General features: G+C 39.5%; 9 protein-coding genes across 9 annotated transcripts; 6 read left to right on the plus strand and 3 right to left on the minus strand.

The window, feature by feature from the left end:
- Positions 1–198: 198 nt before the first annotated feature.
- LOC106300327 (pentatricopeptide repeat-containing protein At1g71420) lies at positions 199–2,674 on the minus strand. The gene has a single exon (XM_013736447.1). It carries the CDS (start codon positions 2,524–2,526, stop codon positions 280–282), a length of 2,247 nt encoding a protein of 748 aa, XP_013591901.1. The 5' UTR covers positions 2,527–2,674; the 3' UTR covers positions 199–279.
- A 515-nt stretch (positions 2,675–3,189) lies between these two features.
- LOC106300927 (uncharacterized protein C12orf45 homolog) lies at positions 3,190–3,980 on the plus strand. The gene has a single exon (XM_013737194.1). The coding sequence runs from the start codon at positions 3,285–3,287 to the stop codon at positions 3,813–3,815; it is 531 nt and encodes a 176-aa protein (XP_013592648.1). The 5' UTR covers positions 3,190–3,284; the 3' UTR covers positions 3,816–3,980.
- Positions 3,779–6,939, minus strand: LOC106300926 (tubulin-folding cofactor E). The gene is made up of 15 exons (XM_013737193.1): positions 6,482–6,939; positions 6,246–6,416; positions 6,124–6,170; positions 5,900–6,046; positions 5,741–5,815; positions 5,531–5,640; positions 5,323–5,432; positions 5,184–5,245; positions 4,954–5,061; positions 4,826–4,860; positions 4,671–4,736; positions 4,465–4,556; positions 4,307–4,383; positions 4,143–4,220; positions 3,779–4,062 (listed from the first exon to the last, which is right to left on the minus strand). The coding sequence occupies exons 1-15, from the start codon at positions 6,789–6,791 to the stop codon at positions 3,964–3,966; spliced, it is 1,587 nt and encodes a 528-aa protein (XP_013592647.1). The 5' UTR covers positions 6,792–6,939; the 3' UTR covers positions 3,779–3,963.
- Positions 6,940–8,922: 1,983 nt separating this feature from the next.
- LOC106300774 (ethylene-responsive transcription factor ERF021) lies at positions 8,923–10,249 on the plus strand. Its single transcript, XM_013736990.1, has one exon. It carries the CDS (start codon positions 9,111–9,113, stop codon positions 9,660–9,662), a length of 552 nt encoding a protein of 183 aa, XP_013592444.1. The 5' UTR covers positions 8,923–9,110; the 3' UTR covers positions 9,663–10,249.
- On the minus strand, positions 10,126–12,456 carry LOC106300773 (pentatricopeptide repeat-containing protein At1g71460, chloroplastic). Its single transcript, XM_013736989.1, has one exon. It carries the CDS (start codon positions 12,398–12,400, stop codon positions 10,331–10,333), a length of 2,070 nt encoding a protein of 689 aa, XP_013592443.1. The 5' UTR covers positions 12,401–12,456; the 3' UTR covers positions 10,126–10,330.
- A 482-nt stretch (positions 12,457–12,938) lies between these two features.
- On the plus strand, positions 12,939–14,162 carry LOC106298422. The gene is made up of 5 exons (XM_013734543.1): positions 12,939–13,340; positions 13,402–13,516; positions 13,590–13,671; positions 13,765–13,816; positions 13,911–14,162. The coding sequence occupies exons 1-5, from the start codon at positions 12,987–12,989 to the stop codon at positions 13,971–13,973; spliced, it is 666 nt and encodes a 221-aa protein (XP_013589997.1). The 5' UTR covers positions 12,939–12,986; the 3' UTR covers positions 13,974–14,162.
- Positions 14,163–14,768: 606 nt separating this feature from the next.
- Positions 14,769–16,747, plus strand: LOC106300228. Its single transcript, XM_013736329.1, has 3 exons — positions 14,769–15,230; positions 16,003–16,263; positions 16,348–16,747. The coding sequence occupies exons 1-3, from the start codon at positions 14,829–14,831 to the stop codon at positions 16,534–16,536; spliced, it is 852 nt and encodes a 283-aa protein (XP_013591783.1). The 5' UTR covers positions 14,769–14,828; the 3' UTR covers positions 16,537–16,747.
- A 2,704-nt stretch (positions 16,748–19,451) lies between these two features.
- Positions 19,452–20,250, plus strand: LOC106300229 (ethylene-responsive transcription factor ERF020). Its single transcript, XM_013736330.1, has 2 exons — positions 19,452–19,540; positions 19,659–20,250. Exon 2 carries the CDS (start codon positions 19,686–19,688, stop codon positions 20,100–20,102), a length of 417 nt encoding a protein of 138 aa, XP_013591784.1. The 5' UTR covers positions 19,452–19,540; positions 19,659–19,685; the 3' UTR covers positions 20,103–20,250.
- A 1,381-nt stretch (positions 20,251–21,631) lies between these two features.
- LOC106300230 (probable serine/threonine-protein kinase At1g09600) lies at positions 21,632–24,640 on the plus strand. Its single transcript, XM_013736331.1, has 7 exons — positions 21,632–22,063; positions 22,299–22,583; positions 22,657–22,974; positions 23,402–23,629; positions 23,712–23,812; positions 23,881–24,253; positions 24,346–24,640. Exons 1-7 carry the CDS (start codon positions 21,632–21,634, stop codon positions 24,517–24,519), a joined length of 1,911 nt encoding a protein of 636 aa, XP_013591785.1. The 3' UTR covers positions 24,520–24,640.
- The last annotated feature ends 728 nt before the right edge of the window (positions 24,641–25,368 follow it).

Below are 25,368 nucleotides of genomic sequence, written 5' to 3' on the forward strand. Positions count from 1 at the left end.
ATCCGACAAGAGATCTACAACAAAGCAGAAGTAAGAATACGTATCTAAATGGGAACGAGGAGGAAAACGATGGCGGATCGAAGATCAGATCGTCTTCTTCCTCCCCCACCTCTCTTGCCAACTTGTTTGTTTGATTTTTCTATTTCTATTTTCCTTTACTGCAACACACGTAACAGTCTTTTAAAATTCTTTAAAAAATAATTTTATTTATTTCCAGACCAGTCCTTGTCCTTGTCCTTGTCTTGAGATAGAAGTAACATTATGTCTCAATGTCGGCGATTACCAGTAGTCGTTACAAGAGCAGGAAGAATCTTTAAAATGGTGAAACCGATTCGAGTCTCTCACAAGAATCTCTTTCCCCAAAAGCTTAGACGCCAGTTTCATGAAGTTATGGCAATCAATGCATATCCTTATGTTCTTCATTATCTGTATCACATTCACAGCAACACCACCATCGTGTGATCTTCTTCTTCCCTCCATCACAGCAAAAGCTAATGCTAATTTCTCGCTGTGATGCAACAAATGCTCTTCCTTCTGTTCTTCCTCTTCTATATCTTGTAACGCTGACCTCATCTCTGGGACGTAACCCATCTCCTTTAACCGACCAATAAGCCTCTCGAGTTCCTTGTATATGGCTTCCCTGTCTGCGCGGCGGCGTCCTCCAGACGCGAATTCGTGAACTTTGTTTCCTATCTCAGTCCAGCTCAAGCCTGGTTCTTTCTTCACTCTCCATGTTTCCATCTCCTTTCTGCTTTTACCGGCTTCGTTGAAGCTACCTTCTGCACTGTATATGTTTGACATCTGGATGTAACTCAACGAGTTTGTTGGTTCTAGCTCTTTCAGTTTATCTGCCGCTAACTTACCTAAATGTGTGTTACCATGTTTCCTACACGAACCCAGTAGCGCGCTCCAAACTACGGCGTCTGGGACCATTGGCATCTGCTTGATAACTTCCTCTGCATCCGTAAAACGCTCAGCTCGACCCAGCATGTCGATCACACAAGCGTAGTGATTTAGCTGAGGAAGAGTTTCAGGTTCCTCAAACATGGATCTGAATATTTTCATTCCTTCTTCTACTCGTCCAGCGTGGCTGCAAGCCGAGAGAAGGGCTATAAAAGTCGCTGAATCGGGCTTGATGTCCATTTGCTGAAAGACTGGTAGAATCGAGTCTACTTGTCCGTGCAGCGAGTAAGCTTTGAGCATTGAGTTCCAGGACACAACATCCCTCGAATCCATATCGTCAAACACACGTTTGCACAAGTCAAGAGAGCCACATTTAGCATAAGCATGGATTAAAGAGTTGTTCAGCACTGTGTCCGCACCAAAACCACCTTTAATGACCTGAGCGTGTATAGTCAAAGCCTGTCGAGCAGTGACAAGTCCCGCGCAAGCTTTTAATACACTTGAGAAAGTATACCAGTCAGGACTCAGCTTCTCCTGACGCAACTGACCAAAGAGATGAATAGCCATCTCTGGATCATACACTGCAAACGCTGTTATAATCCCAGTCCAAGCAACAATATCTCTACAATGACTCATTTCCATAAAAAGCTTGTAGCAATCACTAAACTCTCCTAAAACTTCCGAATAAACTTTAACCAATGCAGTAGCCACTTCAGCCTGAGTCACAAACCCGGACTTCACACTCAGACAATGCAGCTGAAGGCAACACTTCGAAACCTCATCAGGAACCAAGTCAGAGCATTTATACAAAGAAGAACATACATTAAGCAATGTGGCGCGATCAAACCCCACTCCTTCACTACGCATCTGCATAAAAACACCAACAGACTCTTTCCCGAGATTGCAGCACTGAAAAGCTGCAATCATCGAGTTCCAAGCAACCAAATTCTTAAACTCCATGGCCTCAAACACAGTCCAAGCCTCGTATCCAGCTGCGCCGTCACGACCACACCTACCGTACATAGAGATAAGCGCATTCGCCACGTAAACCGAACAATGCAAACCCAGCTTCAAAGCAAGTCCGTGTACCTGCTTTCCAGCCTCGTACCGGCACGAAGTCAGCACGCTCGACACCGCAAACTCGTTAGGTAAACAGTGGGATAACATATCAGAGAAGAGACTAAACCCTTCTTCTTGCTCGTCCCCTTCCTTTGCATACCCTGTAATCAACGAAGTCCACGAAACCACGTTCCTCTCAGACATTTCATCGAACACCTTACGCGCGTATAATACTTTCCCGCATTTCGTGTACATAGTGATGAGATGGTTCGCGAGGAAAAGATCTTGCGAATACGAACAGGGATGCGAGAGCATGTGGTGGTGTAAGGTAACGCCGTGACGGAGATTGCGTTGCTCTGCACATGCTTGGAACAGAGCGCCGTAAGCTTGGTGGGACTGAAGCTCGAGAGGCGCAGAATAGAACAATGAGAAAGCTCGCTGGAGATCGTTAGACCTTACTAACGTACGCAGTCTTTCAACGAGCTCGTGATTCAGTGGAGAAGGTGAAGCAGAGATAAAGCGCTTTAAGCTCCCGAAAGAGATTTGGGATACACTTGCAATCATCGACGTCCCAAGATTCTCTCACGGAAACATGATAAATGTATGTTAAGCAATAGAGGAGGAAGATGATCGGAGCTCCGGCGAAGTCGTTCCTACCGGGAAAGCCAAATAGTCCGACCCGTCGACGTGCCCGTTTTGACTAACTGTTAAAGACAACCCTCTCAACTTTTGCAATTAAGCTAAAAAAAGTTTATAAACTTGTATTTAAACCATTTTCAATCTTTATTTTTTTAAATTAGCTGTTTCATAGTATCATTTTGTCTTTTTTTTTTCCAGTTACAAAAAAAAAAAAAACACTTTGCAGTTCTAATACAAATTACACTTATTTTCTTGTTACAATATACATATATTTCCATCGTTTTTTTAATTGGTGTGAAAAATGTCAAAATAATCGGACTGTTTTACGTGAGTTGAATTCGATTTTAACCGTTATATTTTCACGCATCTAAAATAGTTTAATTAACAAAAAACAATTAAATTAAAATAAATAAATTTGACAATAAAAAGAGTTTGAATGAAATTTCAAAATATCAGGTTTGTTTTATAAATTAAGGATTTTTGGCAGTTTTCTCTTCTAATTTATCAAAATTAGTTAAATTTTCCACATTGTGTTTCAAAACAAAAAAAAAAGTTAAATTTTCCATATAAATTTTGCTACAAAGCGACTGCTTGCACCAAAACCCTAAAAGTAATAGCGGCGACCTCAAGCTTTTTTTCTAGGTCAATCTCGCAGCTCTCTTCTTCTCCAAAGTCTCGTAACCATGGGACGGAAAGGAACCAGCAAAGATCTTCTTGAATTGGAACACAAGAATCCATCTTCTTCTTCCTCCTCTGCTATCGGTTCAGCACTTTTGATATCTAAGAAGCACAAGAAGAGGGAGAAGGAGGCTCCTCCTCCATCGAAGCCAACGATAGCTCCAGTTCCCAAAAGCGAGTTTCTCGACAAACTCAAAGGCTTTCTTGGAGTCATGGCGGAGGCCAACAAGAAACTTGAGCAAGAAGCAGAGGAAGGAAACTCCGAAGCTTTTGATCTCGAAGCACTTACTGGAGACGAGTCTCAAGTTATTGAGATGGATTTGATGCTCGGTGTTGCTGATCTCAACACGCCTGAAGCTGTCAGAGCTGCTGAAGCAGCTATTGCCGGTAATGGTTTGGTTAATGGAAGCAGCGATGATGAGAGTGATGGCGACGATGATGAGAGTGATAGCGACGATGAAGATGATGATGACAAGAAGAGCTCTAAAGGTGAAGAAAGTAGTGGAAAACGAGCCAAGATCGTTGAGCTCTCTTAAAATTATGTTTTTGATCTTCTCTCAAGTTCAATACTTTAATTTATATAAAACATTGCATAATCATATTCCATCAGTTGTGTTTTGTCGGAAAAAAAAAACACTTAAAAGTGGTCTCAAGTAACTTGCGAAAAGTGTGTATGTGATGGTCTTAGCTCTCTTCGTCGACGAGAAGTGTACAGCCGTCGTAGATTCCAGCGTCAAGTAATCTCGATGTCTCGTCATCGATTGGTGTAGGAAACGGCGAGCCCTGTAATGGAAATATAGAGCTGTTACATTGATGTGAACGTAACAGAGATACAAAACAGTCTCATAGATCTTTTCACGAACCTCTTCATGAAGAAATAATCTTAGCTTGATAGACCCGAGTTTGAACAAGTTCTCACATAAACTCTTTAGCTTCTTAACCTGTTCACAAACACCAATCGAAAGCATTTAACGACAATCTTCACAGTTTCGACTAAAAATTTTCAAGATAAGACTCGAGTAACAACCGTGATACTGCTTGGTAGCTTGTCTGTCAACGGAGGCTTCTCACCCATCGATGGACCAACGCATTTGAGAGTAATGGCTATACATGTAATAGCTTAAATCAGAGCAGCTTCTATAGTATCAATCAACCATGCATGAGAAAATTTTAATAAAGACATACAGATAAGTCCAGATGCTATATTCTTCGGGCGGGTGTTCTCAGCTGATGCCACTTCATCATCAAGTCCGTGTAGTTTCTTGAGTTCATTAAACCTAGCAATCACAAGCAGGGGAAACTTTCTAATATTAACTTCATTAATCTAAACCCTTTAAAATTCTATTTGTGAAGATTAGAATAAAGAAGATATATAGTTTTGAAAAATGTACCTAGGGTGAAGCAGCTCAATCTCCTCGGGCTTGTTATTGAACTTTGACATCACCATTCGGACATACCTGTGATTATCCAAAATAGAAGTAATAATATTCCTACTGCTAAAATCAAACAAGAAGATCGACCAAGACGAGAAGAGTTAAACATTTACCGGATCTCAGATTCCTTCTTCTCACGAGCTCTGACCTGACAATAAAAACAAATAGATTCAGATTTAATAGAGCAGTGAAAGTAGAAAGGTAACAATATGTTAAATAATGATTAAGGAACTTGTTCTACCTCACTCCCGTTCAGCACTTGTACTTTCGTCAACCGTGCAACGAGAACATATCTAGGGACACCGTCTCTAGCAAGATCAGTTATTGGGTTATCCGAAAGCCTGATGTCCTATTACTTGAAGAGACATGTTCAGTTAAAGTATATGAATTTAATAGTCCTATTAGTCGTAAACTAGTAAATCAATGCTTATGCTTGAACTATTAGAGTATCACAGAACAGAAGATCAGTACCACCAACTTAGGAAACACATTCAGTGCGTCTATCGAGGCCAGATCACCAATGTTGTTAGCTCCTGAAAATAAAAATGCAATGAGGTTAGACAAATGGCTAAATTTCATAGAAGGGGATATAACACTTGGAAGTGATTACCTAGAAGGAGACAACGCAGACTTGGAAACGGGTCGCTGATTTTCTTTGGTGATTCATTGTCATTAAAGATGCGTGAAAGCTTATTCTTGTTCAGGTAAAGGTGCTCCAAGCTGAGAAGTAACATTCATATTGCTAAGTTTTTAAACAAGGATGTGCAATGTGTATTATCCATCAACTACAAGTAGAAGATAAATTATTTATTACTGACCATGGAAGTTGAGATAGCTTTAATACTTCACTCCACTCGGAGATACAGTTATCCTCCAAGTTGAGAAGCCGCAGAGAATTAAATGCTTGGTCCTCTGAGGATGATGCTGACTGCAACAAAAAAAAAGTTCACAGTTTACAACCTGAACTGAACGTAAAATGTAATTCAAGTATCGTCTACAAAGAAATGTTTTACAATATAGAACATTACCGTTATGGAAGATATCATGTTTCCCATCAAATGCAACTCCTCAAGTGCAGGTAACGAGGGCCTAAGTTTTTCAACCTGCTCCATTATAGTAAGCGCCATAAAAGTTAAAAACTGGCGAATGGTGCTCAACTAGTTCATCTGAGAAGAATCATAGATCACCTGAGTCCAGCTCAGACCAGTATTATTTAGAACCAAAACACGGATGTTTTTCAACTGCGGCAGAGAGTTAACCTCACTTGACAAAGAGTTGTAAGACAAATTAAGCGTGGTAAGTGCTGGTAACTTTTCACAGAGAGCACAAATTTCCTGTAAGCCAGAAACAAATTATCAAACCATAAACTGTAAAGGAATAATCTTTTTGCTGATATGTTACAATCATATACCTCCCAGTCAGAAATCAAGTTTCCAGTCAAGTCCAGAAGCTTCAAATCTAGAACAGAGGAAGCAAACGAAATAAGTAATATTACAAAAGGGTGTTTTAACTGAAAGAAAGATTGAATCTTACTGGGTAAAACTGAGCCCAACTCAGATGAAACACCAAGAGAGCTAACACCAAGAAAAGGAAGAGAAGCACTAGTAAGCTCGTCAAGGCGACTTAACTTATCCTGGATCTTGTCCCCTCCCAAAAGCTGAATCGAAACACGATTGTTCTTCGCAGACAGAACATACATTTCATCTAACAACAACAAAGATAACATTAGATCAGAACCAACCATGTAAAATAATAAGCCTATGCATTACCTTCTTCGTCTTTACTCGAAGTGGTTTGGTATCTAAGCTCCAACGCTTGAAGCAGATTGATTCCACGGCTAAGCTTCTCGGATCGAACAAAGGAGGCAGAGGTCTGCGAACGGCCGTTAAAATAGAAAACGCCGTTAAATGTTCCGTCGTGTTTCCCATCGCCGTCATTATCCCAATCAACGCCGATCCAGGCCCCTGAGTACCCTTCCACGCCTCCGACGTACTTCACCGTGCCCACTCGCCGCGGATCGTTGAGCGAGTGGACTCGCCGCCCGATTTCAAATGACTCGGTGCTTGACTCGCCGCTCATTTCGATAATTACGATCGGATAACTCGCCGGAAAGTCAACCTGGACGTCGGATTTAGTACAAACCGTACAATGTCACTGTAACCTCGCGGAGCGACCAAGGAGTGTTCGGAGTTCGGACATTGGCTTTTCTCACGGGGAAGTGATAATGGGCTTCCGACAAAGGTAGGTTGACATTTATTGGGCTTATGAAATATATTGGGCTTAAGAAAGCCCACATGATTAAGAGAAAACGATTTTCGCGCCGACAGACAAGTACTACGAATAGTCAAAGGAGATCATAAGTCCACGAAGGACTTGTGTTTTGGATTAAACTACTAGATTAAGACTTAAGCACACGCAGACAGGGGAGTCCAGCTGCAACTCACCATTTATATTATAAGTCTACTAAATTAGGAATCCAGCTGCAACTCACCACCGCTTCATATTCATGTATACATCTCTCTTTCTCTCCATGGTCGTCTTTAGGAAGCCCAATCACCATCTTCCGTTGTTGAAAACCATACTTTTTTTTTCTAGGAAAAAAGTTAGTAGCAAATTAAATTTTACTCTAATGTATCAAGAAGGTATGTGCTGGTTGTGTAATGAGTCAAAGCTTACATCATTGAATCTTTTTACTAAGAGGAAAGTTTTGAGGTTTGATACATTGTTTTCCCTCAACGCGTAAAACCCCATCCGTAGTGCTTATGCTGAGGATGCCACATAATACAAACTACTAAGGAAAAACAAACAACAAACAACAAAAGGGAAAGGAAAAACATCCATCGGATTTGGATAACTGTTTTCGATTTGATAAGAGTATTTTTTATAACTACACCTTTTATCAAATCAGATAAATAAGACAAAGATGAAGTCGGTGGTCTAAAGTCCCACCTTTTTTGTTAATAAAGTTTTTTTATTTTTCTTATTGAAAACTCATCTGCTCTGTCTCCTTTCACCTTAACGTTTTATCTGCTGTCTTTCCCGAAAGACACAAAACGTTTCTCCTTTTCAGATCAAGACCATTCCCTCCTACGCTCCCTTGTAAAGCAAATAGTTATGTGATTGATTATTACCATATCTTTCCAATTTTTTTTACAAAAAAAAAATATATATATCTTTCCAATTAAACAGAAACAAAACTTCACTGAACTATTATCAATGGAACCTGAAATGAATTTGGGTGTCAAATTGATTATTTTTAAAAAACAGAAACAAAATTTATTCAAACCCGAAATATTATTAACAAACCCAATCCAATTATAAATATACTGAATACTCCATATGTTTCAAAATAATACATAGTTTTTTGTATTTTTATATTTCCTATATTTTTAAACAAATAAAACTTTAAAAATGTAATTAATGTTTTTGAACTTCACAATTTCTCATTATTAGTTGACAGAAATTGCATTGGAAATATGAAAAATATATCTTTTTGAAACAATTTTTTTCTCTATAATATGTATATTTTTGAAACGGAAAGAGTATGAAGTATTATTAATAACTCAAAATAAATTTGTATCCAAAATAAATTTTAAACGAAGATCAAATATATCTAAACTCGAGGTATTATAAACTGAAACCAATCCAAGCATATATATATAAAATCCAAATGAAATTTAAAAATGGAACTGAGAAACCTGAGCTGAACCCAAACAGATATTCAGAAATCCAAACCTAGTTCAGGTGCCACAAAATAAAAGATTACAAAAGATTTTTTCTGTTTTTGAATGGGACCCCTAGAGAGTTTGGGAATTTATTTTGTTACAAAAAGAAGAGGAAACTGCCAGTGAATTTATTATTCTCGTTGAATTGACTCCGGAAGAGTGTACATGAACCAATGAACTTTGACATTTGTTTGAGGATAAATCCACTTTCTCCACCAACCATTAGCATCACAAGGTTATGGAATGTATCGCATGAGGGTCCACAGGTGATGCAACAAAACCGCGTCTTCTATAGCAAAAATCCAAACTCATCCACTCTCTACTACTTCCTTTTATTCACTACACTTCTTTTCAATATTAAACACACAATCCAGATTCTGACTCCTCCCTTTAGATTCTCATTATTATAATCATGATATTACTATTTAAGTGAATCTACAGTATCTCCATTTGAGATAGAACACTTGTTAAACCCACACACCACCTCTGAAGTTTCCTGGAAGCTGCACTTACAGAAGCCTTGAGATATTATAAAAACATGTACACGCTTTATCTGCTGTTTTGATATGATACTAATCCACACCTTTAAATATAACTGCAGACTTTGTTAACATTCCAACATCATAATCCAAGCAGACAAATTACAAAAAAGGTCTTTGCTTCTGTGTGTGTTATGTCTGGTCTTAGTAATTCCAGTAACAATGCGCGATATGATGGTCAAGCCGGTATACCCTCTGTCTACAGAGGAGTCCGTAAGAGGAAATGGGGCAAATGGGTGTCTGAAATCCGCGAACCGGGGACCAAGAACCGTATCTGGCTAGGTAGTTTCGAGACTCCTGAAATGGCTGCAACCGCCTATGACGTTGCAGCATTCCATTTCAGGGGAGGAGAGGCTCGTCTCAACTTCCCTGAGCTCGTCGGCAGCCTGCCACGTCCTGCAGACTCGAGCTCGGACAGCATTCGCATGGCGGCTCATGAGGCAGCACTCTGTCTCAGAACAGAACCGGTGGAGTCAGCCATGCATGTGGACACTTCGAGCTCTTCCAACGCAGGTCCAACGATGGTCAGGCTCTCGCCCAGAGAAATTCAAGCGATCAACGAGTCAACTTTGGGGTCTCCTACCATGTCGATGCATTCAACAGATGACTACTCAATGGGGTTTGCTAATTATATGGGGATGAGTGCTTGGGATACATACCATACTGACTCTCTTTGGGACGCTTAAAACCACGAGAGTTTCTACAGCTCAATATTGAGTTCATAACAGCTTAAGTTACTAGCCTAGAATGCTTAAGTATTAGGGTTTAGTTTCTAGAATCAAGAACAAGGGTTGTTGATTCTGACGTTATAGCAAAGAATAAAGTTTATCTGAGTTATGGAGGGAAGGACACTTGTATTCTTCAAAAGGAACAGATGAGCTTGATGGGTCCCAGATATGGACCTCTTCACCAATAGTTTCAAATTAAATAGTTTGTTACTAATATGACACACAGCTTCTATTTAATAAGCTGTGTTAAAGATTGTGAGGTGTGACTAATTTTTTATTTTTTATTTATTTTCAGTTGTTTATTACCTCTTTTGCTTATGTAATTCAATATGAATTGTAGTTTAGTAACCTGGATTTGGTTTGGTATATGTATGGATTCCTGAAAACTATAATATATTTTTTTATTCTAACTAATCTTATGAAAAGAAAATCTACTTTTCATTACTGCATGACTTTTTTACAAATTGATCAAGTTGTAGTTCTTCCATTTTCAAAACCAGTACATACAATAACCCAAGCTATTGCAAAAAAAAAAAAAAAAAAAACAGAATATACTCTTTAAGAAATCGTTGAAGTGCAACTTACATTATGCCTTAAGAGAAGCAAAGTAGATATCTGCTCTTCAGTCAAATTTGTAGGGATGATGAAGAACTCATGATCGCAAGTCTTTGCGCCTCTTCAACACGACCAACCCGATTGAGAAGTTCTATAACCATTGAATACTGATCTTCTGATGGCTGCAATTTGTAGGTCTGGTGCATTAAGTGGAAGAAGCGGCAAGCTTCATCAGCAAATCCGGCTCGACTGCAAATAGATAAAACTGCTGTAAAGGTGAAGGCGTTGGGAGTAAACCCTTCTGATCTCATTTGCTCAAAGCAGTTCACTGCATCTCGAAGGCGTCCATTGCATTCATAGGCTTCTATAATGGCGGTCCATGTCAGAGAGCCCTTGACAACAACAGAATCAAAAGAGAAATTAGCACTTTTGAGATCTCCACATTGTCCATACATCTTGATGATTCTTGCAGAAACAAAAGGGATCGACTCGAATTCTTTCTTCAGGATGTGTCCATGAATCTCCTTCCCTAGCTTTAATGCTTTGAGCTCACTGCAAACAGTCAAAACCCTACCCATTGTGACAGAATCTGGCCTGTGTTTCGATAACAGCATTGATCTGAACACTTCGATCCCTGCCCTTAAATCCCCTGTTACCACATAGCAGTCAATCATAGCCGTCCATGCTTTCACATTCCTTTGCTCCAACCTGTCAAAGAGTCTGGCAGGATACTCTGGGACTCCGCACTTTGAGTACATCACCATCAAGGAAGTGACTAACGAAACATTTGGCAAGTAGAGTTTCTTTAAAGCATAACAATGGATCTCTTTTCCTTGCTTTACAGCTCTCAGCTCTGCACAAACAGGAAGAACAGTAGCAATTGTAACAACGTCTGGCTTAAACCCTTCTTGCTGCATCCAGACAATAGACCTCAAAGCTTGATCAAATCTTCCGTTGGCTGCGTATCCAGACATCAGTGCAGTCCAAGAAATAGCATTCCTCTGTTTAGAGCCATAGAACACCCGTCTCCCAGAGACCATATCCCCACACTTGCAGTAAAAATCAATCAAACCAGAGTGAACAAACGGCTGCTCCACGTAATTCTTCGATTTCAACACATGCGCATGGACCTCCTTGCCCAGTTTCAGTCCCTTAACATCCCCAAGAACAGGAAGAATCGTTGTAATTATAACAGAGTTTGGATAAATCCCTTCTCGACTTATCATCATCCTAAACAACCCCAATGCTTCCCACTGCCTTTTGTTGTGAGCCAATCCAGCAATCATTGCACCCCAAGCAACTATATCCCTCTCTTCAATCTCATCAAACACTCTACGCGCAAGCCCCACTTTCCCACATTTGAAATACATATCAACAACCGAAGTCTTGAGAAAATCACTACTAAACAAACCGTTCTTAACCGCAAGAGCATGCGTCTTCAACCCCTGCCTCAAAGCAGACGCGCCAGCAAAGCTCTTAAACACGTTAGACAAACTATACACATTCAAATCAACCCCTTGCTCTCTCATCTCCGCAAACGTAGAAACAACATCCTTATACCTCCTCTTCCCAGATATCACCGTCCCTCTAAGCAGCGCGTTCCAAGAATAAACATTCGAGCTAGAACTTTCGTCGAACACCTTCTGCGCATCCTCGATCGAACCGCAAGCAGTGTACAAATGCACGAGCTTCGTCCCAAGGAACTCGCTTTTCTCCAACCCATTAATCCTTATATGAACGTGGACCTGCTTGCCGTGAATCAGCGACTTCCGGCGAACACAGGCGGCTAAAAGCGCGGAGAAAGTCGTCGCGTTTACGGGGATCCCTCTCTGTTCGAGATAGTCGAGGATGGTGAGAGCGTCGTCGAGTTTGTTCTTTCTAGCTAGGTTTTGGATGGCTCTGTGGATGATGTGTGGGTTTTTGGAGTGGAGAGGGAGGGAAGAAGGGAAGGCGTCTCTCTCCCGGAAAGGTTTGGGCTTTTTGGATGGGGGAGTTGATGAAGGGCGTCTGGTTCTGATGGGTCTAGCCGGAGATTTCGTCGGAGGTCTGTCTTTGAAGGAAGGGTGAGGACGGTGGTTGAGGCTGGAGGTCAATGTAAGGGACGGGAAGTCTCGGAATCCGAGAGACGACACTACTTCCATGGTGATACTCGCCGCTTGCTTAAGCTGTGGTCGTTAGTATTTATACCATTCACTATTTAATAAATGAAAATTAGTATAATAATAGATTTTCCCATCAAAATATTACACAAAAAAAATTCAACAATAGTATTTATTAAAACTAAAAAAAAAACTAAACTATTTTCTCTTAATAGTACATTTGAATTTTTTACTTCACTTTATTTAATTGAAATTAGTGAAATTAATTTTCTTTCTCATACAATTTTTATTTTAAATGTAAAATCTTTATGAATAAATCTAACATAATTTTATCCCACAAAATGTAAATCTAATTTACATCTTCAAAGACATGATATAAAAAGCGATGTAAAACATTTTTACATTCCAAATAACTTATGTTACTTTTTTTTTTTGCCACAAACATTTTCTCATGTTTATGCATCAACTTCAAATTTTGTCAAAAGAAAATTCCACAATTGTCAATAGCATAAGTGAATACTGAATATTCCATTAGCCGTAAAAAGAGTTTTGTGGATAATCCACTATTAAAAAAATGTCTAAGCCATTCGGGCCTTCGGTAAAAATCAAATCCAAGACAAAACAGACGATGAGCTTCACTACATCTCTCATCTCCTCTCTGGCTTCTCCTCCGTCTCTCGTCCCTCCCCACGATCTTCCTCCTTTCTTCTCCCTCAGAAACACAGTCCTGAAGCCAACAATCGCCACTCGTACACGTCGACAACTGTTCCCATCCTCTTGTCTGGCTGCAAAAGCAGCCACGTCGCCGTCGGAGACAGCCAACGACGTTGTCCTCGAAACAGCTCCGACACCAGCGCATGAGGTCGTCTCCAGCTTCTACGCCGCCATCAACGTCCATGACTTATCCTCCGTCACAGACCTCATAGCTCAGGACTGCCTCTACGAGGATCTCGTCTTCTCTTCCCCTTTCGTTGGCCGAACGGTAAAACCGATGAACTTTTCACCCTTCTCAGAGCTTTCTTTACCTAACACCATTGACACAGGCGATTCTGGACTTCTTCGGGAAGTTCATCGAAGCAACGAGTACGGATCTTCAGTTCGTGATAGATGACATTTCCAAAGAGGACTCTTCAGCTGTTGGCGTTTCATGGCATTTAGGTTAGTTTCCAAAGATAGGTTCTTTATGACATAAACGCGAGCCTACCTTGTTGTAATGATAAGTTCTAAACAGAATGGAAAGGCAAGAACTTCCCGTTTAGTAAAGGTTGCAGCTTTTACAAGCTTGAAGTTATTGATGGCAAGAGACAGATTGTGTAAGCACTCTCTCTTCTCTACACAACATTACATTGCTTCGACTACAGACCGACATTAATGCCAATTTGTCTTGACGGGCGTTTTGTATGCAGATATGGAAGGGACTGTGTTGAGCCTGCTATCAAACCTGGAGACACAGTTCTGGTAACATCAACTACTATTCATTTTTTTTAGTGTGTGGATGCATTTGACATTGCCAGGTTATGCATATTGAACTATCTTTTGCATTTGCGTTTAGGTTGCTATTAAGGGAGTTACCTGGCTGCTGCAGAAGTTTCCTCAACTGGCTGACCAGTTTTGAAGTAATTACAAAGCTACTGCTTGATGAAGTGAATCACCTTATAAGTTATCATTGTGGTATATAGGAACAAATACTTAGCCAGCAAGCCCCACCGTTGTCCAAATTGTGTTAATGGCAGGAAAATTAGTCGCCATGTGTATAACATATTGTTTTCGGACTGATGATATATAGAATACGTGTTCTTAACTATAAAAAAAGATCCATGAGGGTCACCTTCATCCAACTTCTTGAAGAACTTCATCTGAAGTTTGTTTCTGATAGATGGCATAACCAGCAGCGTCTTTCATCAGCTGATTCAGTCCATCAGAGCCTGTGTCAATCCAAGCCTCCCAGGAGCATTTTTCGTGATAGTCCTAACTTCAGCAAGCTTGCTCCAAAAACCAGCAGCTGCCTATTTGCTATCAACATATAGTATCCTGGATTCTCTGGCTTCTGTTTCCAGGAGATTTTCTGCCGCCCATTCACCAATCTCTGTGTTCCCGTTGACGTGGCAAGAGTTCAGTAGAATGGCACTGGATGGCATTCTGTGAATTATATCTCTGGCTTCCCCCCAAGAGGCCTTGCTCTGCCATAACCAATAATCACAGGCGCAGCCATGAGGCAAAGCTCACGGGGGAAATCTATGGGCTTTTTATCTAAAGGCCCATAATAGCTTACAGTGTTCTAAAGCCCATTTAAGCTAGCTTTTTGAAATATCTGAGGAAGAGAGAGGCGTGTTGGCAAAACAGAGGCCCATGTAGAAAAAGTGTGGCTACCATCACCCTTCTTCTTCCATCGTTATCCACTTGTTCTGTCCGTTGTGTGGACAAATGCAATTCCTCTATCCTCTTTACGCTCTCTCTCTCACTCACATCCATGGCGACCACCGCATCTCCCTCTCTCCCACGTAACTACTCCTTCCCTCCTCCTCATCCCTCTTTCACCCGCGCCACGTCATTACCCAAAACGTTGTCCCTTCCTAACCGCCGGTTCGCTCTCACTTACCGGTTAAACCAAAACTCGAAACAGAGAACCGGAGGAATCGTCAGATGCGAGGCGACGGAAGTTTCTCCTTCTTCGTCCGTTGCTTCTCCCGGAAGGAACTGGGTGCCGGTGGTGCCGCTATCTGCGCTTCCGAAAGGTGAACGGAGAGTGATTATCCAAGACGACGAGACGATATTGCTGCTTTGGTATAAGAACGATGTCTTTGCGATTGAGAATCGTTCTCCGGCTGAAGGAGCGTACAGCGAGGGGCTTCTCAACGCTAAGCTCACTCAGGTGAAGGTTTCTCCGTCTTTTATACTTAATTCGTTGTAGTGTTTACTGCGTAAAGATGAGAACTTTGTTGAGTAGATAAGGTGTTTGTGAAAATGCTTGACAGAGTATGAGTGACTGATTAGTGATTTAACGAGTTTATGAGATAGACATCTTTACCTCCTTAATCAACACATGGTTTGAATTACTTACTTTCAGTGACATAAGCTCTGGTTCATGTCTGCATTAGCTTCAGTTTTGTTTGACTCTACAGTTATATAAATTCGGTTTTTTACAATGAGGAAGTTAAGATTAAGAACACTGTGTATTACCTGGCTGTGAAATGTAGCTACCTATATGGAATGATAAATGCTTTATGAGATTGTTTGGACATGTTAGCTTCTTTGCTTAGTTTGATAGTACTTGATTTGTCTCTGTGTCAGTTACTTAACTGCGTGTTCGCTTTATATACAAATTGGTTGCGCATCATATGAACCATTACCTCGCTGTGAAATGTAGTTATCTTTATGGAATGGTAAACGCTTTATGAGATTGTTTGGACATGTTAATTTCCTTGGTTAGTTCTAAATTACTTGATTTGTCACTGAATCAGTTACTCAGCTTCGATTTTACAGCAATGTTGTGTGCAAAGATTTAATTTATAGACAAATTGGTTGTATATCATATGTTTGCCGTATTTTTTGTTAGGATTGTTAACTACTACTACTATGATGCATGAAGATCTTGGGTTAATATTGTTTTTTACTCACGGTTTTTTTGTTTTTTATTACAACAGGATGGTTGCATTGTGTGCCCGGCAACGGACAGTACATTTGATCTCAGAACTGGAGAGATCAAGGAATGGTACCCAAAGAACCCTGTTCTCAGAGTCTTGACACCTGCACTGAGAAAGCTGTTTGTGTACCCTGTTAAATTTGATGAAGAAAACATCTACATTAGCATTAGAGGCAACGGGAAGAACGAGGCAGCTGCTGAAATCGTCTTCAGTGGAAAAGCTCAGCCTGGTCTCACAGCAACAAATGTCAACGTAGACGAGGTAAAACAAATAAGATAAGCCTCAGAAATGTAAATCTGTTTCATCAAGAATACCAGAAGAGTGATGATAAACTTGTGAAAACAGGTGAGAATGATAGTGGACGAGGGTTCTCAAGGATTTGGTTTCTCAAGGAAGAACGAAGTGATAAACGGGAAAGCAGCTGTGATAGGGTTCTTACTGCTGCTAGATTTTGAGCTGCTGACAGGTAAAGGTCTATTGAAGGGGACAGGGTTCTTGGACTTCCTTTACTCTGCTTCAGATGCTTTCAAGTAGAGATCAATATTATCTCTTCGGTCTGGTTTTGCTTTACCTCCCTTGTGCAATTTGTGGAAGCATTACCCAACAAATGGAGAAACAAAGAAACATACTTTTGTAACAAAACTCACACCATGTCTTAGTATATGAATCACATTTTATAGAGATGTCTTGCATTTGCTTTGTTTGTCTGTTTACCCCTTAATATAAGATATTCTTTGTTCTATCCCGTTATCACTCACCGTTTCTAAAATTTTATACCATTATACAAGTGTTAGTCCTAGACATAGCCGATGAAACAATAACATTAGAGCATCCCCATCTCCCTCTATATTTTACTCCAAAATGGAATAATGGAACAAAAAATAAAAACATTACTCTATTTATAGAGTTATTATTATTTTTTTCATTACTTCATGTCTCATTCCATTTTAAAGTAAAATTTGGAATGGAGACTAAATTTTAAGAGGTTAATATTCATAAAGTTTATGGCCTCCAAATTATATAAAAATAATAAAGTTACACTAAAATGTTTAGTCTTTTAAATTTCAGCTTCTATGTATTATCAATAAATAATTAAATATATTAACATTCTTCATATTTCTGTTTTTTCTTAAAATTTTATGTTAGCCACATCTTCTTTTTTTGGGCAAATGTTGGCTATTATCTTTTTAATACACGTCTTTGCAAGCCTAAAATAATTTTAAAACATCTCAAAATGATCGACATGTTAACCATAATTTAGGAATATTATTTTTGTGAATGTGATCAACTATGTGGTGTGACGCGAGCCTCGAATACACAAAAGAAGACATGGTCTTTGTAGATAGGTAAGGAGGAGAGTTTATTGCATTCAAATTGGGTTGCTCCTAGGTGAGTGAGATTCTTCTTCTGTGTGTGACGAATCTTCGCAGTTCGTGTTAGATTTGTGTACCAGTAAATATAACTGCCACCACAAACGTCATATCTTTCTTTTTTTGGTTCGTTTTCTGTGCAGAGAAAGATACAGACACTAAACAACTTTCTGTCTTTTAGTCAAACTCCGACAACAAGACTATATGATGACGTCATCCGTGATGAATTTTATCACAAACCCCAAAAAAAGAAAGAAAGAGAGGCGAGTTGCATGTGGTTCACCACGTGATGTCGTGATATAGGTCATCAATCGTAATATCTCTCGTTTTTTTTTTTTTCGTCAAGATTTTTTATTATTACAAACGAAAATAAAAGAGCCCGAACCCAACAGAAACTGTATCGAAGCCCAGAAGCATGTTACAATACAAAAGCCCATAAACAGCCGGGCATAGATTCAATACACTAGACGGGCCTGCAGCCCACACCACTCATCTCGAAATAGGCGGCCCGGACTTCCTCTTTTGGCCGACGCGTCAAGGAGATGGGACGTGTGTTGAAATCTCATCATCAGCGCGCCACGCGTCAACCGATGCCTCAACCTGACCGTCACCAAAGCAAGAAGCCGCCTGAGCACCGCCACCGAAACCCTCGTTACGCCGGAGCTCGAAACCGGAGAGCCTCCAACGAAACCACTTTTCTTCAGGCGGAGAGCATCCTCGATCTCTTCGAGATCTCATCCGTCTTACGAGAGTTTCTTCGGGCGGAGAGCATCCTCGATCTCTTCGAGATCTCATCCGTCTTACGAGAGCCGCGAACCACAGAAACTCATACATCACACGCTATACCCGATCCAAAAACGAAACCACCATTTCTCACCACTAGAGCCGGCGACGTAAAGCTGTGTAAGCCTTCACCCCCGGAGACAAAACCGACGAGGCGATGCTGAAGAAGCCAACCACCTCCCGGAGACTTGAGCCGGCGACGGCAGAGCTTTAGTAGCCCCCACCTCCCGGAGAAAAACTTCACCACGCTTTCCCCTCCACACGACCGCGCCTTCACACCAGTAACTCAGCCACCGTTGATGACGATTCACTCCTCGAGCTAGCGTCTCCGGATGAGAATTAACCAGGGCTCGGGCAAAGCGAATCAGGGAAAGAGAGACGAAAGAGCGACAAAAAAACAGACTGCTTTAACGGAATAAAAACCCGGGAGGTTCCGGCGACGGCACGCGCGCCTACGCGCCGGCCGCTCACCAGAACCAGATCTCATAAATTTGGCTTTGTTATTTGCGGTTTTCTAGAAAACCAAGAAAACAGTATTTGCGTTTTTCAAAGCTGATCGTAATATCTCTCGTTAAATGCATGTTTTTTTTTTTTTTTGTTAAATCGTTAAATGCATGTTACACCTAATTTTTACTTTCGACGGATATATTTGTATTTTTCTTTTGTAAACTGGATATATTTGTATTTTTGATATATGCATGTTAAATGTTGAAGTTAAAGCCATGATTCTTATTTGGGGAAAATGTATATAAGCTTTATGATGCAAATATATAGTTTATTCACATCGGTCTACGAAGCTATAGTCTACGAAGCTATAAATAAATTTATGATGAATTTTTGCGCCTATTTTTTTCCTTAATAATTTTTTTTTAAAATTGACTCAAAAATTCATCATAAATTTATTTATAACTCCGTAGACCGATGTGAATAAACTATACCCAAAAAAATGAATCACATTAACTAGGGTGCTTCTTTAGGTATGGTCTTGTATTCAATAAAATTAAATGAATGATTTGATTATCCGAATCTTTTAAAAAGCTAGTTTGATAACTAATTATATCGACATCACATTTTTTTCATCCTACATTAACCAAACTTATTTTCTGAACAAAACCTACATAAACCAAATTTGTCCCGCTTATATATGTAGTTTGTTACGTACCGCTAAGTTTGTTGTCACAATTCAATCAATCACGCATTATGTTGAGTGATCCATCTTTTATCCACCACTTGTTTCATGTTTCATATGTTGAAATTCCATTTGTTTATCCAAATGTATTTATAGCTGATGTAAACGTTAATATGTTGAAACACAAATAAGATCATCCTAGAAAAAGAAAACATCAAATGTGTCAGCCGCATAACAATATTACATATTCCCCCTGGTCATATCTTTGACTTTTATTTTTATTTGCTCTAACCTAAAAGTATTATATAAGTATTGCACAATTCATACAATCGGAATTGACTTTCTTCTCCTCCAATCGTATTTTTATTCAACAGTTCCTCTCAAGATCATCAACTCAAAAAATGGATCCTAGAGACGGCGGAGAAACCCATCAGGCCAAGTACAAAGGCATCCGTCGCCGGAAATGGGGAAAATGGGTATCGGAGATTAGGGTTCCAGCAACTCGTGAACGACTCTGGTTAGGCTCTTTCTCCACCGCCGAAGGAGCTGCGGTAGCCCACGACGTCGCTTTTTACTGCTTGCACCGACCATCTTCTCTCGACAACGAAGCTTTTAACTTCCCTCACTTGCTGCAACCTTCCCTTGCCTCCAACACATCTCCTAAGTCCATACAAAAAGCTGCTTCGGACGCAGGCATGGGCGTAGACGCAGGATTCGCCCTAAACAACGACAGCGCGAGTGGTGGCGTGGAGGAAGGCAGCGAACGGGAAACGTTGAACATCTCCGTGTACGATTATCTAGACGACGGTCGCATTTGATATATTGGTTTATATCTACGAGCACCTTATATTAGTAATTAATATAGGATGTGAATAGAATTCGTTATTTTTTTCCAACTTTTGAATTGTATTGCCACATGAGCTTTCATTTCCCGGCTTATTTTCTTGTGATCTTTTTTTTTTTTTGAAAAAGGGCATTATTTTCTTGTGATCTTTCACCAAGGAAACAATAATATTCTGATCAGTTGCAAAAAATAAAAATAAAAAAAATATTCTGATCCATTATAAACTTGTTGTTTGCTTATATCCGAATTTGATGTGCTGGATAGAAGTTTAAGATATTAAAGCCTAATAGTGCCAGTTTAAAAAGAAAAAGGAGATTCATCATATTAGAACTGAGTTTGTGGGAAAATTTAAGAATATGAGAATTCACTTAGAAAAGAAGAAAAGGCATCAGGATTGAAATGTCTGGTGGATCACCTACATTCGTTTGAAATAAGAGTATAGCCGTATAGGGAATCATGAATATGTTATACAGCATGATAATGATTCAATATTTGTATACTATTATTTTACCATCATTTAAGCAGTATTTATTGTTTATGAATTTTGGTTCTATGATTTTTATGTCAATTTGTTATAATTAGGTTACTAAATTAAAAAGTTATTAATTTTCTGAAGAGGTTTCTGAAACAAAATATCAGTAAATTAAAAACATTATTTCTTTTAAAAACTATTATCTACTTTCTTTGTTTTAGTAAATCTTCATATAATTTTCTGACGAATTCAAAATATTAACAATTCAGACATTATTTGAAATGAAAAGTTCTTTGTGCAATTGTTCTTTTTGTTATTGTCATGTTATCAATAAATATTTTGTATTTGATTACTTGTCAGCAAATCTAAGATAAGAAAAAAAAAAAGATAATAGTTCGATCATATTGGAATATATGTACTATCTTGACCTCATAAAAATAGCTTCAAATATTTGAGAAGTTTTAAATTCCAAGATTCTCAAAATATCTGGCATAAATGGCCAACTTGCAAGGGATATAAATGATGTCGTTATTGTACTTGAAACTTGAAAGGCTTAAATCTAAAGGACTCCTATACAAATTGTAAGATTTGATTTCTTTTCTTCTGTCTCACTGTCTAAGTAACGGATAAGGCAGGTAAGTGATACAGACTTCATCGGACTTGGTCATGGTATGCTGGCACGAAAGAACAAGGCGACAAAAAAGAAGAAGAAAGATATGTTGACACAAGAGAAATGATTGTCAGGCTTTTGCAAGTCGAAATAGGCCCATTCAACGAAACCAACGAGACCCAGTTACGACCGGAAGAAAGAAAAAAATCAGCCTGTTGAGTTGACAAATAGTCGCCTACTTACAATCATTTGAATTCTAGAAGAATCATAAAAAAAAATAAAGACATTGAGTGGCACGCACGTTCCACTTCTCTGTCACAAAAACGTGAGAGAGACAACAACATTACAAAACATGAGAGCTTTTTGGTCGCCGATCATATCAGAGTAGTTAGGAGTTTTGAATGGTTGTTTGTCTGAAATAATGGGTTGTATTTGCGCCACCGCGCGTTCTCCAAACGCCGCCGTTGCCAACACTGACCTATTGGATTCAAGCAAATCCATCCTTCAACTTCTCCCTCCTCCTTCGTCCTCTTCATCTATAAAGGAAGGATCTTTCACACGTCCGAACTCTTCAGCTTCCATCACCGTCGTGGCTAATGTTTATCCAGAGGCGCGCCGTCCCTCCACGTCATCTGATCGAAACAGCAATAACCCAGTAGTTATTGTCGGAGCTCCGACCAGAAGAGTTACGGCTATGCCGGTGGGGCAGCCTAAGCAGAAGTCAGAGTGTTTGACGGGGAATAAAACAGAATCCACTAGCGGAGAATGGCCATCTTGGTTGGCTTCTGTTGCCGGAGAAGCCATCAAGGGATGGGTTCCTCGCTCCGCAGATTCCTATGAGAAGTTAGACAAAGTTAGTTAATATTTTTCGATCAAAAAGAAACATTTTTTTTTAATAACCAGAGGTCATTATAACGGATCCTTGGCCATCGTGTCAGAGGTTCTAGTTCGAATGACCCCAGGACCGAAACTAATATTATATGTTGTGGTTTCGGGCGGGCTGAACCTCTTCGTATTCAAAAAAAGAAACATGTTTTTTCTTTTTGCTGTCTGAATCTCGCTTTGTGACCAGTGGTATTGTGTTATAGATTGGACAGGGGACATACAGCAGCGTGTACAAAGCCAGAGACTTGGAAACAGGAAAGATCGTTGCGATGAAGAAAGTTCGGTTTGTGAACATGGATCCAGAGAGTGTCCGGTTCATGGCCAGGGAGATTCTCATTCTTCGTAAGCTTGACCACCCTAATGTCATGAAGCTTGAAGGTCTAGTCACCTCTAGACTCTCAGGTAGTCTCTACCTTGTCTTTGAGTACATGGAACATGATCTCGCAGGTCTAGCTGCAACTCCTGGAATCAAATTCTCCGAAACTCAGGTATTATTACACCTTTTGTTTCCCTACAAACATAAAAGTTTGAAAAAACTAAGTGATTTTGTTTTTTTTCCAGATAAAATGCTATATGCAACAGCTGTTTCGTGGGCTTGAACATTGCCACAGAAGAGGAATCCTCCACCGTGATATCAAGGGATCTAATCTCTTGATTAATAACGAAGGTGTTTTGAAGATTGGTGACTTCGGTTTGGCTAATTTTTACCGGGGTGATGGAGATATTCAGCTGACAAGTCGCGTTGTAACATTATGGTACAGAGCGCCTGAGCTGCTGCTTGGTGCTACTGAGTATGGACCAGCCATAGACCTCTGGAGCGCCGGCTGCATTCTCACTGAGCTCTTCGCTGGAAAGCCTATCATGCCAGGACGCACAGAAGTAATGGGAACACTCTATTACATTTTTAGTTTTTTTTTAGCAGCAGCTACCACTAGCTTTATAATCCTAAACACCATCTATCAGATTCTGATTATGAGTATATAGTTAGAACAAACGCGAATCGAATCCAACACGAAAAAGGAAAAATACTTAGAGAAAAAAATACAACTTAGGGAAATATTCGTCTTAGTGTTTGTATATTGATTATGTGAATTTATAATTTACAAAATTTTAGACCCATATTTATACATATTCGATATCTGATATTCATTTTCTTAATTTTTAGTTTTTTAAAAAATATATTTTTCTACTAAATTCGGTTTTCTTTATCCTAAAAGTTATAACCGGTGCACCGAGATTTAAGTCACTCTAGAATCAATACTATAGAATACAACTGATGAAATAATTGTAAAATTTTGCTTCTCAGGTGGAGCAGATGCACAAGATCTTTAAGCTCTGTGGTTCACCCTCAGAAGATTACTGGAGAAGAGAAACTCTACCACTTGCAACAAGCTTTAAACCAAGTCACCCTTACAAGGCTGTTCTTGCTGAAACCTTCAGTCATTTCCCTGCATCGGCTCTGACACTCATACACAAGCTACTAGCAATAGAACCTGAGAAACGTGGATCAGCTGCTTCTGCATTGAGGAGCGAGGTAATATATTCATAAATCTATGCTTCTTTCGCAAGTTATTAGATGCATTGTCATGATCAGCTGAAAATTTTCTTCTATTCAGTTCTTCACGACAGAGCCACTCCCTGCTAATCCATCAAGCTTGCCTAGATATCCACCAAGCAAGGAGCTTGATGCTAAGCTACGCAACGAAGAAGCAAGAAAGTAAGGCATCTTCACTTCACTGTTCTTTCTCTCTTGTGGGAGTTTTCTTATTAAAGTTTTGGCTGCAGAGTCAAGGCAGAGGATAAAAAGAGAAGAGGGGGAGAGACTGTGACAAGAGGACGAGCTAAAGATCTCAACACTGCGCAGACACCTGAGTTTATGGTCGCAGGGCAGTCCAAGGTCACATGCATAAGCCACAAGTTCAAAACAGACGAGGAAGGCGGCACAGGGTTTAGGATTGAACCACCAAGAAGAGGGATCCAGCAGAACGGCTACGCTCATGCTTCTACAGTGGTTCACCCAAGTGTTGCTGATACAGAATGGAACAGAGGAGGAAGCATCAAAAGGAAAACCAATGCAGAGTTGAAGTCAAGGGTAACACAAACAGGAGACTTGTCTGGTGATTCTGGTAGAAGAAGTTCCAGCAGAGATTACTCAACCGTAAGCCTCACGTTTCCTTTCTCTAGTTATTCTGTGTGCATTATTAACCTTTTGGTATGTTAATTGTTGAGTTGTTTTTGGGATGTGGTCAGGGCAACGCACCAAGGAAAAACAGGATTCATTACTCAGGACCATTGATGCCTCCTGGAGGAAATCTTGATGAAATGCTCAAAGAACACGAGAAGCAGATCCAACAAGCTGTCCGCAAAGCTCGTGTCGAAAAGTCAGGGCAACAGCAGCGTTACACAGGAAGAAATGCTCGGTAGCTAAAAGAGAGAGTGAGAGAAATAGCGAACAAGAAGAAAATTAAAATACATAGCAACATGTTTTGAGGTTTCATCAAAGCCATAGAAACTCATTAAGCGTTTTTGTTTTGGGCTCTTCAGTGCGTGAAGCCAGGGATTGATGCAATGTATAGACAAGTTTGTTTTTCTTAGGCCAACGAGATTGACCACACTAAAATGTCAAACTTCCTTTTGTACATACACACAAGGTTTCGGTTGACTTGAGAGTCAAGCAAACATGTGTTTGCAAGCAAAACCAAAATAACTCAAAGAAATGTGCTACTCAATTTTGAAATAGTATTTGATTCTAAGTGACAACAATTCCGCATATCATGCTAAAGCTACACGCAGCTCTGATTTTACTCTTCAAGCTGATCAAAACTCCACAACAAAGAAGCTGAATTTTGGAAAAATTCAAAACTTTATGCATTAAGATTTATTTATCTGTTTTACATGTCAAAAATCGTATTGCAAAAACATAAAAGTAGAAAGTAGAAAATTCATTAAATACAATCACTAAAAATAAATATTCTAAGATATTATTTAAAGATGTTTTATGTTCCAAAAATAGCTCAAAAATCACAAAATGACTTAATTAAAAAGTAGAAAACGCATACACCAGGGTTAAATGATTATAAATTATGGTTTAAATTTTGAGGATGGGGGTTTAGGGACTAAGAGTTAGGTTTTACGGTTTAGTTTTAGGATAAATTTTATATTTATTTATTTTAAAAATACTTTAAAATATTTATTTATGCTAAATATATTATTTATAAATTGTAGGTTGATCTTTTTACTCTTTAATAAAAGTTATTTTGTTCATTTTTGTGG

The sequence above is a fragment of the Brassica oleracea genome, chromosome C6, assembly GCF_000695525.1.
Source record: "Brassica oleracea var. oleracea cultivar TO1000 chromosome C6, BOL, whole genome shotgun sequence".
NCBI classification, from domain to species: Eukaryota; Viridiplantae; Streptophyta; class Magnoliopsida; order Brassicales; family Brassicaceae; genus Brassica; species Brassica oleracea.